The sequence below is a fragment of the Salvelinus namaycush genome, chromosome 5 (genome assembly GCF_016432855.1).
Source record: "Salvelinus namaycush isolate Seneca chromosome 5, SaNama_1.0, whole genome shotgun sequence".
Classification (NCBI taxonomy): domain Eukaryota; kingdom Metazoa; phylum Chordata; class Actinopteri; order Salmoniformes; family Salmonidae; genus Salvelinus; species Salvelinus namaycush.
In genome coordinates, this window is record NC_052311.1 from 48,510,776 (window position 1) to 48,529,789 (window position 19,014).

Sequence of the window (19,014 nt, forward strand, 5' to 3'; positions counted from 1 at the left end):
CAAGTATTACACTATTTAACAGAGATACATCTGTAAAGACATCCATTATGTTTACATCGTTTATTTTATTGAAGATGTGCATGTCAAACCACTGCTTCATAATAAGGAGCTCAGCTATAACATCACCCATCTCTTACAAACATGTAATAACACATATGCCTTGGCCCTGGTAAATCTATCACAATAGTGTGTTTGTAATCAGCTGGTATTGATAGGGGCCTTTCAGTGTGAAAAATATTTTTTTCTCTCTGATACAAAAACCTATATGTTAATTGATAATCAGTACTGTTGATTCAGTGGTGCAGTCAGTGCAAATCTGTGCCCTTCTGGATGTCAGAGGGTTTTCACAGCCATGTTTGTGCCAACGTCGCTGGCAGTGGCAGCACCTGTTGGCAGTGCCAGAACCTGGCTGGCAGGGTTATCAATGCTCTCTGATGGTCTCCCACAATCACAGTGGAAATGACAGCGGCTGCTTGCGTCACGGCAGATAACAATTTGCCCGACTATAGCTCGCATTCGCTGTTATTTCTATGTCCATGCCCACTCTGACAGATATGAAAATGTACACGCAACCAAATGTACAGCAAGCGTCATGTGTAGTCTCTCAAAAACCATTTTGATAAAAAACATTTTATGTATTTAGCTTTGAATTTTCCTAATGTGTTAAATAAAACCTTGACCCTGCTATTACAGGTGATATCATGTGAAATGAGCAACGGATTTGACCCAAAAAGATTGATAGTTGTTTTTATACATTTTACTACATCCCCAGTATTACAGTAGTATCCCTTGTAATAACATAGTAATAGCCCCAGAATATTGCATTGTCCTTTTCATCTTTATTATCATGCACCTTACTTGATTAAAACAAAGTAATACTGCAGTACTCTGTTGATGAATGCCGTATGAATTTGGCAGTTTAGACAGTTTTTACATCTCTGTACAACCCAACATTTTATAGATAGGCTACTAAGTTTATTGAATTGTGACATAAACCTGACTAGTTTGAACCTCAGTAAGGTTTTAACATTGGAGCATACAGTATGGGCTTCCGGTGACAGGCCACAGACATAGGACAGCATCACTTACCGGCAGCACAGATTCACTGCTTTGAAAGTGACTGACATTGAGCTAGGTGTTGTTGTTTAGTCAAGACGGTGTTCCACCTCAACTTGATACCGCTGAATCTTACCTTGCTCTGTTTACTTCTGGCTCAAACGTTTTTTCAGCAATACATTCATTGGGAATACAGTGACTCGGGTGCTCTTTCTATCAAAAAACATAAAACACACATTTTTATATGATAAAGAGGTCATCTGCTGGGTCAATCCTTATAAAGCTTGAACACCATAAAGTATTACCTTCTTGGCTTAAAACTCCTTAAACAGGTATGAACTAAGAGTTTCCCTGAGCTCAATATGTCTCATCTCTAGGAACCATCTCTCAGGAATTTAAGAGAAACCCTCTTTTGAAGAGTTGGACTTTTTATCACAAATCTTTTCCCCTCACATATTTCCTTCTGCTCGCCTCTATGCGTTATTGACAAAACAACCGTTTTTTTTGTGTGGGAGGAGATTTATGATTTAACATTTCTGGGAGCTATAGGCCTTACCATGGTTTATGATTAAATACTACAATATATGCAACATTTTGTTTCTATATGTAGCATTTCCTCTGTGTTTGACCAAAGAGGTAGGCAATCACTGCACATATAGAGTTTGTGTTTATGGTTTGCCAGGTATTAATGCATCCTGTTTTGGTTGGTTTCCTTTTTAGCTTTTTTTATGAATTTGGACTGCCTTGTTTTCATGTTGTGTTGACAACATGCCTGATATACTGTACCTAATATCTTGGTCTGTCTCTGTAAGTATTTACACCCACATTTGTTTTTGTTTATTGTCCCCTGCTGACAATCTTTTCGTGTAGAATAGTGTTTATCTCAGGGTATGCAGGATAACTGTAATGATTTGCATTCTTTGATTCTGTGTGACAATTGATGTTCTCTCTACGTTGTTTGTGCAAACATATGTTTTATAGCATCGCTGTGCTGTGCACATTCCCATTTGAGCAAGAATAATTGTATTGTGATGTATATAGTAATAGACAGCAACATTGCTTTCCGTTATAGACAATACTTTGTCTATAACAGAAGTTGTAAGGCACTTGCCTTGACAGTGATGTCCTTGAGGTGCGCCTCTAGGGTCTTGGGAAGGTCACACTCACTCTCTCCCAGTCCCCCCTCTCTCCTGTGCGAGGATAGGACAGTGCCATATTTGTGGTCAGGGAAAGTCAGTACCGTAATCCAATCTTTTTAGTAGTAGAGTATTGGCTATGCTCTCTATTGCGTTGTCACCCGTGTGTAGGGCTGCTTGTAGCATGTGTGTAATGAATGCACTGTGTACATAAGCTATTTAGAAAGGCACCAGAACAGCTTTTGCTCACCACCCTCTACTTCTATGATGTGTGCTGTAGCAATAAGACATATTCAGCCATGAGGCACCTCTAAGTGATATGCAAACACAGTTAACAGGCTTTTGTTCACACCTAACAGATTTGATCTGTCTTCAATAATCATGATATTGGATTCTGGCATTATTATTGTAGGCTATTATTCATCTTATTATGGGAAAAGTTCAGGAAAATAATAGTAACCATGTAATAAACAAACAGCCTATTATAATTCGGGATACCAATTTTGTTTGTTTGTTTATGTATTTGTTTGTACAATAAGAATAGCTTACGGGTCGATTAGGCTACTCAGGACTGACGTAGATCAATAGCCAAAATGGCATGGGAGTTAATCTATTGTGCTCTCTCAGATAGCATTTCAGTGATGCGCGGTTTATATCGGCCTATTTGAACAATTTCACACATGGTCCTCCTGTAGCCTATATAATGTCCATTCGCATAGCATCTCGAATATGTATAGCCTATGCGCGCCTCTGTGTATGTGCATGTGTTTTATTCAGTAATAAATGCAGAACCGCCTCACTCTAATCAAGCTGATTAAAAATTCCTGCGCGCACAGCCGGAAATCGCACCATCCTCTGTTTTCTTTCCACTTTTTACTTTATTTTAGGTTCTCCACTCCGCCAGGACATCGGCTGTCGTGGGTGGCTGCCTTCAACACTCGACATGGGGGTTAAATCGTCTTGTTTTGGGGGTATTTTCTTTTGAAATGAGGAGGAGAAAGGGAAAGCACAGGCAGCACCAGCAAGGGGAGTGATGAGTCAATACAACTCATAATTTAATGGGGACACAGAGGGGGAAAGCGAGAAAGAAAGAAGAGCTCCCGTCCGGACGTTAATCAAACCAGCAGAAAGAACACATATCGCAAGCAGATGTTATGCATCCATAGCAAGCCTTAACTCGACATTGGAAAGTAAATCGCACTTTTTAACATGGGTGTGCATATCGTTGCGCCATCGTCTCTACATGAGATAGCAGATCATTGTCGATTTTTTTTTTCTAGAGAAGCCGAATTTATTTAATACACGTTATTTTTGTATGCGTTTATACATCAGGATTGTTCGCGACTGGTAGAAATAACAGATTTCAGCACCGCTTACCACCAACCGATGTTCTATTCACGAACGACTGACTGATAATCGTGGTGGATACGTTGTGTTAACTCGTTGCACTTGTAACCAATGGACTATGCTCGAGACAGTTAGCCAGTTTATTGTATCAGGTGTTATTTTCCTCCGCTACTTCTAATAAGACCTAAGAATGACTATTTTTCCAGTGAGCAAATAATTCGATTTATTTAGGCTATACTGTACAGACTTAATTCCTTACCAATGTTATCGTATCCCAGTCTGTCTCGACGTCTTCTTTTATATAGATTTGGGTTGCTCTTTTGTATATCAACCTTTCATCTCTCAAAAGAAGAACACATTTCTGTAGAGGACCTATCATTTAAAACTAGAAAGCATCAGACATTGAAGTTTTCTTTCCCTTGACAAAACTTGAAGAAGGCATCGTTCACCAAGACTGCATTATATGCTTTCGAGTTTTGAAGTGCTGAGTTTCAGGTTGGTTTGTCTAAAATGTAACTTAACTTGTGTTTTGCACTCTTGCTTGTCTTTTTTAAAGGTCATTCAGAAATCCTGCCCTGGACTACCACCATATCCGGGTCTGGATTCTGTTGCCCCCCTATTTAAATAATTAGTTGCTTCATTGCATATCATGAATGAGATAGTTCATGATTATTTGTGTGCTGGTGGGAAGGTGGGGATACATTATTTTGACCTGTTCAGTTTTTGTTTAAATATTTAAAAAAACTTTCTATTGCACAATGTAAACACTGTATAATAACCCATCTGAATTTAGCCTTATTTTTTACCAAAAAGAATGAAACACCATAACAGATAATTATTCAAATGTTGCTAAAGCAAATGGTGTGTATTAGGTGTTTAACTGTGTCATTCAGTCGTGGAGAGCCTGTCAAGGTGTTGATTGTGTGCTTCCTGCAGTCAGTGGTTGTGTATGTGGGCAGCAGGTAGCCTAGTGGTTAGGGCGTTGGGCCAGTATCCGAAAGCTTGCTGGATCGAATCCCCGAGCTGACAAGGTAAAAATCTGGTGTTTTGCCCTGAACTGTTCCCTGGTAGGCTGTCATTGTAAATAAGAATTTGTTCTAAACTGACTTGCCTGGTTAAATAAAAAAATGTGTTTACAGTAATCAGATGCAGCTGGCATGTCAGGCTTTTCTTTATCCATAATTTTTTCTGATTGCACTTTTAATTTCTGATAGGCTCAAAGGTATAAAAAGTCAGCATCTTTTCAATGGTACTGCTTTCATTCAGTTTTACCTCACATTTTGTAATGTCTTCTCTGAAATTGAAAGAGCAATTTAAAGAGACATCCCACACAATTGTTCTTCCTTATATCATGTCCTGTTTAGGCACATGTGATACCACTTGTGGGTCCTTTGCCTGTTTATGCTTTTTTCCCAAAAGCCTGTCTGGTAATTTTTTGTTTTTTGGAGTGCTGAAAGTGACTCAAGCTGAATATGTTAGCTCTACTCTCTCAACCTTCACTTCACTGTTGCAAGGCTTGTGGGCTTGTGGGCTTGTGCTGTGAACTGCAGTAATCATCAGAGTGGAATCTCTCTGCAAATTAATGTGTTTGCAAAAAAAATGGGCTTGTTTGCCCACCATATGGGAATCCGTAGTGGGACAGACATAAATAATACATGCTCTGAAAAATGGGAACATTACGATGGCACGAAACATTGTGAGTGCCAAGTAATGAAAGGACAAAATTGGCAGTTATTGTTGTAACTGTTATGTTTTTGTTATGTGCTTTTTCCCATAGATAGATGTTCATGTTGACAAGTTATCACCCTCTTTGTTGTAACATTTTCAATGTCCAAACAATCAACCCTAAAAAGATAATTTGGCATACTTAATATCATGCATTTGAATATGATGTGCTTACTGTGTGAAGGCCTTACATGTCCATGAAACCCCCTAATGTCCTGCCAGCTAGTTAACACCCAGACTGTCCCTGTCTTATCTCCTCCCAGGTGATAGTGAGCAGAGGTGCTGAGAATGATGGACCATCTCAGCGAGGCGTGCCTGGGGAAGGAGAACTGTGACCTGGTCAACAGCATGGGCGACCGCGACTCCAAGGCCCCCCCAGCCAAACTGGCCCGGCTGGAACAGAACGGCAGTCCCCTGGGCAGGGCCCGCCTGGGCAGCACGGGGGCCAAGCTGGCCGGGGTACCCTACAAACCCTCGGGACACCTCCTCAAGAACTGCCACAAGAGGGGTGAGTGACACTGGTCAGGGTGGTGTGTGTTTATGTGTGTAGGTGTGTGAGATAGCAAAATATAAACCCTCAGACACTTCAAAAGGACCCTCAGTACAAGTATTCCCAAATTTTGGCCTGTGTGTGTTTGGCAAGATGGGAGAGAGGTGGAATGTCGTACATGTGTGTGTGTGTGCTGTCTGTGTTTACAATTTCCATGTCTTCATGGTTCACAAGTGTCATGTTGTCATGGTTTTGTTTCCATCTTCCTGCGCAAACTGATTTCAATTTCCCTTAGTCATCTTAGTGCACACACCCACACTTAGGCCTATCTACGAAGACCTATTGTTTATACCGAGGCCGTTTAAGAATTATTACTGTGTTATTCTGCATAACGCTGCGTCACTGTTTCTCTCCTGTTGTTTATTGAAGAGAATGTCATTTAAGAGCCTTTGCCGCTTAAGGGGCCTTCATTTTGAGATGATGACATAGCTTTTTTATATAACTACTGGCCTGGTCATCACATGAATAATGTTACAATTTTTGGGGCTAGATACGAGCATTCAGACCTGCAGATTTTCATGAGTTTATTAGCGGTTGGCCGTTATGTCTCGACTGTTTGTTCGGTGGTGTTTGTGGGGACTTTGGAACCATAGAATGTTGTGTTGAGTGTCTTGATGTGCTGTTGCTCTTAGTTGGTTCCTCTGTCATTTGTCGCAAAACACCACCAGAGAAAGCCCTGCATCACTCTGCCCTCCCGTTTTTCAGACGGTTCCAGTATATTTTTTGCCTTTTTCGAGAGGAAATTGTGAAATTTATAGAAGCGTCTGTTGCTGAAGTTTTGCATGGCCACAGTGGGCATTGTTTGAGCTGAATAATATTTACCATGGGCTTTTCTCCGTTCCATGAAAACAAAGGCTGTATTGATCCCCAAATGAACCTACACAGCAGTCTTTATTGTTAGATCTCTATCTATTAAAATCAGGGAGAGAAGCAGCATTTCAGCACATTCCCTGGCACCTACTGGTGATTACCCCGTTTATTGATTGTTTGTCAGAGATGTTTGCATCTTCAGGATGCCGGACATTAGAAATATGGTTCATTGCAACTGCTCAAACTCCATGAATAACGTGTGGCATATCATCACCACTGAAGGCTATAGAGGAACATTTTAACCAAAAAAGTTATGATGCTCCGAAATATCAAAAGCAGTTTTTAACCCAAATGGTATAATGTAAAATTTGCACAGTGCACCTCGAACACTCAATGTCTTTGGACAAGGATTGCTCGTTTTCTACCTAATAGCAGTGCAGTGTTTACACAGACTAGTAAACCTCAGGGCGCACCAGAGTGTTGGGATTTGGAGCGGTGCATCATGGGAAGGTGATATGGGGTTGACAGCAGAGGCAGAAGCAGTCTAATGTGATCTGAGCTCCTTGACAATGAATCAACAGATCTCAGCCAAAAAGTGGTTGAAAGCTGAGATTGGCCAAGATTCATCTGAACAGCATTCAATTTATTTAGACTTTAGTTCAAATTGAATAATGATGTCATTAATAATGGCTAAGAACATTGAAATCATTACTTTAATCATGATGTCACTGATCATGATTGAATAACTAAAATCACAATACCACCACATCTACTACCACTACTAGTTCTATCAATGTGAATAAGGCTAATATGGAAATTCTAATAAAAACTATGCAATATTTATCATTGTGCTGTCACTGATAATACGAATGGCACTGGCATTCATTCATTCATTCATGAATAGAGGTAGTCTGACTGTATCAGCTGTGTCTAAATGTAATATTAATCCCCCCATTGAAGGTCACCATTTGTCATGTCTGAGCCCTCGCTGTGTTGTCTGTGTCTCTCCAGGCAACATGCTCCCTGTGTTCTGCGTGGTGGAGCATTACGAGAGCCCCATCGAGTTTGACAGCAAGGAGGAGCACGCCGAGTTTGTGCTGGTCAGGAAAGACATGCTGTTCAACCAGCTCATTGAGATGGCCCTTCTGTCACTGGGCTACTCGCACAGCTCGGCGGCACAGGCGAAAGGTAGGACTGGCACAAGCCCCCACTCTATTGATGACCCGCTCACACACACATACACGCACATACACACACATACACATATACACACACGTACAAACTCAGGCATGCACACGCACACACCCGCACACACACAGGCCCGTTCCACGAACTATAGAACTGGCCCTGCTATGATTTGGCTTCTCCCACAGCTTACCCCACACACACTCCCCCCCTTCCATCCATCCATCCACCCACCCACACGCACACGCACACGCACACGCACACGCACACGCACACACACACACACACACACACACACACACACACACACACACATACACACACACACACACACACACACTGCCCCCTCCCCCCTCTCCCCACACACACACAACCGCCTTAGCTGTCCAGGCCTCTGATAGTTTCCCAGCTGATCTGAAGGCTCAGTAACGTAGGCTGACATTGATCCCAGACAGGGGATGCAACTACATGTTTCTCAGGAGTTCTCAGGGCCTCTCTGCTCTGTACACCTCTAGCTGGAACACTCAGTGGGAGTGAAGGTGGGACCCGTTGCAGCTGACTGCAACTCTAACACACAGACCTGGGCGGGGATTACTGGGAAAAGAAATGTCAATCTTAATGTGGCCTTGCTGGAAAAATATAGAATCAATCAATGATTGTAAATGTTTATCTGTATGCGTCTAACTTTGAGAAACATAACATTTACCATTGATTGTGTTTGTGTTTCTCTTTCCATTGCAGGTCTCATTCAGGTGGGCAAGTGGAACCCGGTCCCACTGTCCTACGTGACGGACGCACCGGACGCCACCGTGGCAGACATGCTGCAGGACGTGTACCATGTGGTCACGCTGAAAATTCAGCTGCACAGGTCAGTCTCCACGCCCTGTTGCCCAATCAACTACCCCCCCAATGCAAGTCCAGTGAAGTACCCAACCACATCACCCTTCTGAACCCACCACCCAGCTATACCAGCCTAGTGTAGCATGCGTACCTAGTTAACTTGGGTTAAACACCCAACACATAGGCCTTCCATTCCTTTACATGCTTCCACCCTAACTCAAATTAGCATTATAGCCATAGACCTTGCAGTAGCCATAACTGCAAAGACATACCTGAAATCCCGCCATACACCCCATAGTCATGGATGGGCTGGACATAGCAATGGTAGCTATCCAGTCCATACAAAAACCATGCATGGCAGTCAGGTTTGCTCAAAGCACCTACTGTAAAACTGTACACACCATTTACGTTATCTATCATATCTATCCTACCCTGCCTTTCTAAAGTCTTCGAAAGCCAAGTAAAAAAACAGATCACCGACCATTTTGAATCCTACCATACCTTCTCCGCTATGCAATATGGTTTCAGAGCTGGTCATGGGTGCACCTCAGCCACGCTCAAGGTCCTAAACGATATCATAACCGCCATCGATAAGAGACAATACTGTGCAGCTGTATTCATTGACCTGGCCAAGGCTTTCGACTCTGTCATTCACCACATTCTTATCGGCAGACTCAACAGCCTTGGTTTCTCAAATGACTGCCTCGCCTGGTTCACCAACCACTTCTCAGACAGAGTTCAGTGTGTCAAATCGGAGGGCCTGTTGTCCGGACCTCTGGCAGTCTCTATGGGGGTGCCACAGGGTTCAATCCTCGGGCCGACTCTTTTCTCTGTATACATCAATGATGTCGCTCTTGCTGCTGGTGATTCTCTGATCCACCTCTACGCAGACGACACCATTCTGTATACTTCTGGCCCTTCTTTGGACCATGTGTTAACCAACCTTCAGACGAGCTTCGATGCCATACAACTTTCCTTCCGTGGCCTCCAACTGCTCTTAAATGCAAGTAAAACTAAATGCATGCTCTTCAACCGATCGCTGCCCACACCTGCCCGCCCGTCCAACATCACTACTCTGGATGGTTCTGACTTAGAATATGTGGACAACTACAAATACCTAGGTGTCTGGTTAGACTGTAAACTCTCCTTCCAGACTCACATTAAGCATCTCCAATCCAAAATGTAATCTAGAATTGGCTTCCTATTTCGCAACAAAGCATCCTTCACTCATGCTGCCAAACATACACTCGTAAAACTGACTACCGATCCTTGACATCGGCGATGTCATTTACAAAATAGCCTCCAACACTCTACTCAGCAAATTGGATGCAGTCTATCACAGTGCCATACGTTATGTCACCAAAGACACATATACTACCCACCACTGCGACCTGTTTGCTCTCGTTGGCTGGCCCTCGCTTCATATTCGTCGCCAAACCCACTGGCTCCAGGTCATCTATAAGTCTTTGATAGGTAAAGCCCCCCTTATCTCAGCTCACTGGTCACCATAGCAGCACCCACCCATAGCACACGCTCCAGCAGGTATATTTCACTGGTCACCCCCAAAGCCAATTCCTCCTTCGGCCGCCTTTCCTTCCAGTTCTCTGCTGCCAATGACTGGAACGAACTGCAAAAATCACTGAAGCTGGCGACTCATATCTCCCTCACTAGCTTTAAGCACCAGCTGTCAGAGCAGCTCACAGATCACTGCACCTGTACATAGCACATCTGTAAATAGCCCATCCAACTGCCTCATCCCCATACTGTTATTTATTTTATTTATTTTGCTCCTTTGCACCCCAGTATCTCTACTTGCACACTCATCTTCTGCACATCTATTACTCCAGTGTTTAATTGCTATATTGTAATTATTTCGCCACTATGGCCTATTTATTGCTCTACCTCCCTCATCTAACCTCATTTGCACACACTGTATATAGACTTTTTCTATTGTGTTATTGACTGTATGTTTGTTTATTCCATGTGTAACTCTGTGTTGTTGTTTGTGTCGCACTGCTTTGCTTTATCTTGGCCAGGTCGCAGTTGTAAATGAGAACTTGTTCTCAACTAGCCTACCTGGTTAAATAAAGGTGAAATAAATACAAAAATGTAATACGTTGACCACAGTCAGTAGCCACACCAACAAGATCTCATAGTTTCCCTTCGAAATTCAACATATTATGGATGAACGTCTATTTTTTACGCTTTCATTATGCGTGGTCACAGGGGTAATTACACATGGTTACAGGATTCAAACAGAAACAACTCAAAGGTTAACAGTTTGGGCATTAATAGTTAAGGTTAGGGCTATGGTTTGGGGAAGGCTTAACCTTTTACCCCAGTGGGCTAAATCAGGGTCACACAGAGTGTTTCTTGGTAGTCTTAAACAAATCTTATTTGAGTTTGCATCCCAATATTACACTTTATATACATCACAGAAGACGGAAATATACCGAAACCGTTTGACATAGAAACACAGATTTTCGGCGTAAAAAGAAAGTATGTTTATTAATGATGAAATTATGAAAGATATTTATAACATTCCACTTATAAGGCCACTAGTTCATTTGACTGCAGGAAAGGGCTACAACAAAATAATAAAAAAACATGCAATATTACCATCAGGTATCATCAGTATTCACAGTGTTTTCAAAGCTTGCTAGAGCATTGTGAACTGCAGTAGCACAGTGGTCTAAGCAGCATGTCCCAGCTCCAATCATCATCACTTCTCGCCCAGTGCTGGGCAATATTTATATATTTTTTGCTGTTGTCAGAGCCGAGGAAGGCATATATCGACGTTCTCAGGACGTTTTCAAACATCCAAAATCGTTTCTAATGACCAGTCTGGCCACACAGCCCACACATACTGTTTACAGACCACATAGCAGCCACAGACTACACACACACACACTGAGATTGGTACTGCTGGTGTAGAGGCCTGTGCCAGCTGCACACACTCAGCCCTACCCTCACTAGTTCACTGCTAATGCAACCCTCTGGGGGGCTGTTCACACACACACGCAACGCGCACACACGCGCACACACACTCACATACACACACACATACACACACAGGTTGTTCTCCCTCCCTCTCTTTCCTCCCCTCCTCTGCACACACACCAGCCAGGACACACTCACACACACACACACACACACACACACACACACACACACACACACACACACACACACACACACACACACACACACACACACACACACACACACACACACACACACACACACACACACACACACACACACACACACAGACACACAGGTCGTTCTCCCTCCCTCCTTCTCTTTCCTCCCCTCCTCTGCACACACACCAGCCAGGACACAGAAGGTTGTGTTTATTTCCAGCAAGCTTGTGTGTCTGCATGGATAGCTGTCTGTCTCCACCACTCACCCTCCTCTCTTTTCCTCCCCTCTGTTCCTTTGCTTTCCCCAGAGGCTCTCTAGCTGCTACAGCCGTTTAAGGTGTTCTGGCAAAGCCTCAACCAGAGCCGTGCGTGTGTGTGTGTTGTGTGTGTGTGTGTGTGTTCGCCCTCTATCTTTGAATCCTCAAACTTCTACCTATCTACCTTCTGTTTATTATATATGCATTACACATATCAAAGTACCTACAACATTTTGATAACCTCGAAGACAATAGCAACCCGTCTCCCCCACCACACACACATAAACTCAATAGACACCCATACCAACTGTGGAGTGTGCGGTTCACGTGTTTCTTTTGTCGTTGCCATAATTCAGGAATGCATGCAATGCGAACACGGCCATATGTCCCACACACGTGACGTCTGCGTGGCGCGTGCTTGATCAAATGAAGAGATCCTTATCTGAAGCGAACAGGGCTCTCTCACTGGAGACCTGCTTGTTTTCGAATTTCCCCTCATTAAAATGATCTGGTTTGAAAGGGGGTCCACTTGTCTGTAAATAGAGTACATTCATCTGTATATCACATAGAGCCATACATTATTTGTCTTTTTATCAAAAATGTGTGTTTTTACGTGCGGCATGTTGTTATTTCCTTTCCCCCCGCTGCAGAAATCTAGCCGGTAACACCTTAAATTGTTTCGCCGAGCACATCGAGCCAGGAAGGTAGAAGTAACATGAAATAATAGTCGCCACATGCAGCTGATGTATAATTCATGCATCAATACAGCAGATGTGTTGTATAAAGTAATTAACTAATCAGAACAATCAGGAGAGAGAGAGGGAAAGAGAGAGAGCGAGGGAGAAGGGAGGGAGGGAGGGAGAGAGAGCAATCTCCAGATGCATCTGCTTGATGCGCCAAATGAAATCTGTCTGTCTTGGAGGGGCGCTTGCAGCAGGAAAGCAAGGCCCTGTGCTCATCTCTCTCTCTCTCTTTCTCCTCCTGCTCTCTCCTGTTCTCTGTTCTCTTTTCTCTGTATTTCCTCCTCCCCTGTCTCAATCTCCCTGTTCTCCGTCCTCTCCCCCCACCCTCATTCCTTTCTCTTTCTCTCCCCCTCTATCTCTCCTTCCTACCTCCTATCTCATCTCACAGTTGTCCTAAACTGGAGGACCTGCCGCCAGAGCAGTGGACCCACTCTACAGTAAGAAATGCCCTCAAGGAGTTACTCAAAGACATGAACCAGAGCTCTCTGGCAAAAGAATGTCCCTTATCACAGGTGCTGGAGCCGTCCACAAACCCCCACTATTCCATTTGCCAAAGACTGCCAGTGTCCCTTTTTCAAATGCCCAGAGTTTGATAGAGTGGAACACGATGGAGAATTCCATAGACAATCCAAATCAATACCCATTGTCGTCCATATAGATGCACCTCCCACTCTTCTTCTCTTCCTCCCTCATTTGCAGAAGCAGTACTGTTGATTGAATGCAGGGTTATTGTTGGGTAAACAATGGACCAACCCAGAATAATCTTGATTTCCTCTTTATACGTCAGGCTAGAAATATGTATGTTTTTGGAGTTTTTTCTCTCAGACCATTATGTAATACACTCACTCTGTATTCAAGTAGCTTGACTCTATAGGATTACAGCTTTTGTCGTATATCATAGCTCATAACAGAAGCTGTTCTGCAGGAAAGAAACTGCAGTATATCTATCACAGGAGCCGTCTGGGTGTGTGTGTGTGTGCTCTTACGATATAGAGTGTGTGTGTGAGCGCTTACGGTATGGAGTGTGTATGTTATGGTGTGCGGTATGGAGTGGACTCTCCCCTCACCGAGGCTGCTGTATGGTCACCCAGAGGCCCGTGTTATGTGTGTGTGTGTGTGTGTTTAGCTGGGCAGAGCGTGGCGATGATGTAAAGAGTCCCCCGGTGGTGTTCAGGCTGAGCCGTGCCGCCGCTCCCTCCCTCTCTCCCTCAGCCCGGTAATCACCCTGTTTACGGTCCGTATGTGAACCACTCTCTGTGGTGCGGTCCAACCGCGCAGGCTCAGAGGATAGCATCGCTGCTCGATTTTACTCCGTTGTTCAGCCATTGTTATTTACTCATTGTAAGACGCTCTGTGAAGGTAAGAGGGTCTGTTTTACACCGGAAATATCGGAAATATGAAATGATAGTTGAGATGTGCATTGTTAATCCCAAATATCATATATGATATACTCTAAGCAGCTATCCTTTTACTTGCATTGTAGGGGCTCACAGATGGCCCGACATTAAAATATCTGACATCTGCATTGCTATACCCACAGAGAGGTGTCTTGTTGCTTTTCATAGGTCTCTCTATAAGTCTCAACGCTCATTTGGGCCATTGAGCCCAGTATTAGATCTGCGTGGCTACTGCTGTTTCCTATCAGTATTAAACTCTGGCTCAGAGTCTCTGATGATAGTGCCTGAGGGGGATGTGATGGGCGGCAGGTGAGAAGCCACAGAGGCCGAGGCGCTCCTAAGGCTTCTGGGAAGCCAACAGCGCCCGGGGAGAGGAAAGGGCGTGTTTGGAGGCTTGGATGATTGGCAGCTTTTATAGGATTAGTGTCTCCTTGATATTCAGGAGGGTAATCCTGGGGAGAGAAAGGTTAACAAACAGAGAATTTGGGGGAGAGAATGAACCCTACCTCAGAACAGGGCTCAAAGAGAGAAAGAAAGAGGGGGGGGATCTTAAGAAAAACGGCGCCTTTGTTCTGGGTCTTGTCAAACATTTAGTTCGTTCTTTTGTGGTGGGGAGTCATGCTTTGTGTGTTTGGCCTACAAATGCCCTGAAGAGACTCCGACTCCAAGAGAGGGGAGGGGGGCCTGAGAGAAAATAGACTTTATTCACCACTGTGACTATTGTTATCGTTCCCAGTGGAATATCATTTGACTGCGCTCAGATGGAGTTTGAGTGTAATGCCCCCAGTAGAGGAAAAGTAGATGGGGTCTCACTAAAAAGTTTGACTCCCGTCCACCCCCTTCTCCTCATCACCACCCTCTCTGAGAGTGCCGGCTCAGTGACTGGGAGCGAACTTAACCCCCAGGCTCCTCTGAAACTACGGTAACAAAAGAGGCCCCCCTTGCCTCTCTGCCCCCCCCCCCCCCTCCTTCCCCCCACCGGGTGGCCGTGACAGAGCAGCTGTCCTGTTGCATAGCAGCAAATAACCATCAAATGCCATCTTTGTGAGCCTGGGCTCTGCTCTGAGGCTGCCAGCGGCTGAGGTAGCGGTAGGGCCTATTGGTGTGTATGTGTGCGTGTGTGTGTGCAGGTGGGGAGGGGTGGGGACGCTTAACCCAATTGGTGTGGAATTGACTGTAATTAGTTTTAGATGTTTGTGGGGGGAGAAGCAAGATATTAGCCACAATCAGAGCTAGGGAACAAGAAAAGGGTGTGTGTACGGTGTCTTAGTTAGTTTATGTGTGTGTGTGTGTGTGCAATATGCTTGCAGGCCATGGCAGGTTTTACCAACGTGTCTTTTTCATGCGTCTCTCTCCCATGACGGAAAGTGGAGTAGATAGTTGGGGCAGATAATGGCCCTGTGCGACTTCCTGGGGACACTGATAAGCTCCTGTGCTGTAGATGGCTATCACTTAAAGGGCCCAGGGCAGGCAGACAGCAGCATCCTGGTGCCACACAGTACCCACCACTACCTGTTGATGGCCACTGGCTGGCAGAGGCTTCGTGGGCACGAGGTGGCGGTGGTTATCTGCACGGCTTGGCAAGTGTGTGTACCGTGTCTGTGTGTGTTTGTGCCCCAGTGAGAGGCGTGATGTATGGAGGGAGATGCCTGATTAATGAGGACTGTTTATTAGAACATCTGTGTCAAAGATGAACACAGGAAGTGTGTCTTGGGTGGGCCCTGCTATAGCTGGCTCCGCCTCGCCCAGATACTGTAAATATAGCATGCTACGCCCAAGGAATAGCTCCCATTATGCCACAATACTGACTACACTGTACTCACCAAAATAGTGCATTCATATGGACTTGGTTCAGCTGATATACTGTACTGTATGTGCCATTTTTCTGTTAACACTACTGAAGATACCAATTGTCAGATCCTCAATGACTCATCCTCAATGATCATTCCGCAATTCACCGGGATTGTAATGTATGCCGGTTGTGTAGCGGTGTTGAGGTCAGGAGTTCAGCATCAGGGCCATAGTGATCCACAGCAGCAGACTCAATCCTTCCTCGTCTTCCATCTCCGGTGAGGAGGAGTGGGAGATGTGGCTGCGGCTCTGCTGCCAGCGCCGTGTGTTGTTCACTGAAGTGCTGTTGTGCCAGAAGGTTCCCTCCCGTCCCCAAGTGCTCATATTAAAGATATGATAAAGATGGCATACCTGTAATTTGAAAACAGATGGTTTCATCTTTTGAATATTTATAACAATCAAAACAATTTCTCCTGCTATTCACCCGCAGGCCAGGAAGGTGTTAAAACATTTAATGAAAAGAAGACTGCGCCTTGTTTGCGAGGAATGCGTTCGAGAAATAAATAAGGAAGAGTAGAGTCAATTGTGGAGAAGGCGAGAGGGCACAGATATAAAAGCCTTATGTCTCTTGAAGATGTTTTTTAACATATTGTGGAGAGCCGGAGAAAAAAGAAAAGATTCATCTGTTTACATTGCCTGATTTCCAGATGCTAACTTTTAATAGTCTGTTTGTTATTTTACTTTTTGAAAGCAAACTGCTCTTTACTGTAGTACTTCACCCTGCATATCAACAAGGCCGCTAATTCAGTGAAGCTCACTATTTGCCTTCCTCCCAGAAAGGTTCTCTCAAACTCCGTGGCATTTGCTATAAAGGGACACACCTCTTATATTTCATTTTGATTTGTTTTACATTTGGAAAGACAAGACCAAGATTTGTGCATGACTGATAAAAAATGGTCTTTGCTAGAATATTGTTGTTTGTGCACCGAAATGTTTTGTTCATTTTGACCAAAAAACACAGTATCAGTGCATGTCACACCAGCGTTAATAAATGCCCTCATGGTGCACATTGCGGATCCTGAAGGTTTTCTCTCTCTTTACCAATCTCTCTCTTTCAGAGTATGATCTCCTCCATTGTGAACAGCACTTACTATGCAAATGTGTCGGCGGCGAAGTGTCAGGAATTTGGGCGCTGGTATAAACATTTCAAGAAGACAAAAGATATGATGGGTAAGCAAAATATTACACTAACACTGTCTTATCAGACCCCCCAATCACCATTCCAATATGTCTGCCCCATGGTCCCCCCCCCCCCCCCCCCTCTTCCCGGTACATTAAACACATTTTAATCACATCATCTAATGATGGCTCTTCTCAGATATTTCCCTGTACACTGCTCAGGTGCACAATGTTTTCACTGGTTTTCCTGAATCCATTCAGAGTAATCTATTATTGCTTATCAGATGTGGTTTAGTATTCAGTAATGGCTGTCAAAATCACAGACTAAATTGAGGTCCGCGACCTTTGTTTATGAATACTGTTTCAGTTACCTACAAATGACATACAGTAAGGATGATTTTCCTGGCTATCATCTGGTTTGAAATCAATCTGTTTTTCCTTGTCAAAGTAGAACAAGGCTGGCTTTGTATTTTAGATTACTCGGTTAGTCCTCCTTGTCCCTTTTTGGAAATTAGGTCACATAATTCAGATACTGTCTATTTTATGTGTTTTGGTCATGAAATACTATACCAGTCATATTAATAGAGTTTAATATACAGTCATTTAGAGTATTGGTTTCAACCTACTGTGTAGAAATCCACCTTCCTATACAAGCTCGTGCTCATGTTGATTACATTCAAGATTAGTGGCGGTCGGTGCTGTTTAAGATTAAGGAGGACGATTTATTTTTTATGAGCATGGCATTATTTCTATTACAGCATATTGTATGACTGTCATTCATATTCCATTAACCCAGCTCAATGTAACATCAACAGGTTTAGGCTACTACGTGATACTCTAATTTTCCCTGTACCCATCATGAGTTTGCTACAACCTAGCCTACGAATAAACGTTTATAACTTGGGGGAACTGGTCGAGAGATAAATGGAAGTAATCAAGATGAAAGACAGTGACACATTCAATACCTTCTTGCACACTCTTGCTTGCATCTATCTGATCTAGGGTGTAATCATTAGTTCAAACAGTTCCAAATGAGAGTTTCTATTGGACAAATTCAGGTAGATTTGTCCCCGTTTTGTTCCATTTGCTTCCGTTTCAGAAACTTTTTTTTTCAACAGAATCGACGGAATGAATACACCCCTGATTACCCGCACACACATTTCACTTACATAGCAGCCACATACAAACAGCATCATCACTTTGCTCGTTGTATAATTCCTTCTCGCATCTACGCCTCCTCTCACCTTGTCCCTTTGCTTGTGGACTTCAGTGCACAACAACACATCAGCTGTCTGTGACCAGGCGATAAAAATCTTTCCAAGCCAAACCTTCATACCAGAACCGCTAACTGCTACACACAGCCTACATCGTTGTCACCATATTATCTAACGTCAAAGTCAACATAGCTACTAGAACTAACATGTTAGTAAACCTGCTACAATCACGCAGTACAGTGTACAGCAAGCAATTTAGCAGTTACACTGGCTGACCTCTGTTTGAGCCAGGTGTTTGAGTAGGCTAAATTAGCTAGCAAAGTAAGTTAAAGTGAAAGTGGAAAAAAATACAAGAAAATATAGCTATCTCTCTCTCTCTGCTGCTTCTCTTAAATATTTGAAGAAATTAGTTTGTTCAAATTTGTTCAACTCTTTTCTTTCTCGTGCTTTGAATAAACGACTCACCCCATTTTATGCACTACACTGCTAGCGAGCTGTGGCTTATGCTTTCAGTACTAGATTCAATCTCTGATCCTTTGATTAGGTGGACAACATGTCAGTTAATGCTGCAAGAGCTCTGATAGGTACATCCTCCGGAAGTCGTCACAATTACTGTGTAAGTCTATAGAAGGGGATGAGAA

General features: G+C 43.6%; 1 protein-coding gene across 2 annotated transcripts in view; it reads left to right on the forward strand.

The window, feature by feature from the left end:
- The first annotated feature begins 5,539 nt into the window (after positions 1 to 5,539).
- The window catches only part of LOC120047596 (DNA-binding protein SATB1-like), a 42,431-nt gene continuing 28,956 nt past the window's right edge, over positions 5,540 to 19,014 (forward strand). For both annotated transcript variants that reach the window (XM_038993135.1, XM_038993134.1), the window contains exons 1-5: positions 5,540 to 5,772; positions 7,636 to 7,812; positions 8,551 to 8,677; positions 13,181 to 13,304; positions 17,099 to 17,210. In XM_038993135.1, coding sequence (XP_038849063.1) covers positions 5,553 to 5,772; positions 7,636 to 7,812; positions 8,551 to 8,677; positions 13,181 to 13,304; positions 17,099 to 17,210 — 760 coding nt within the window. In that variant the 5' untranslated portion in view covers positions 5,540 to 5,552. The remainder of the gene's footprint in view (positions 5,773 to 7,635; positions 7,813 to 8,550; positions 8,678 to 13,180; positions 13,305 to 17,098; positions 17,211 to 19,014) is intronic.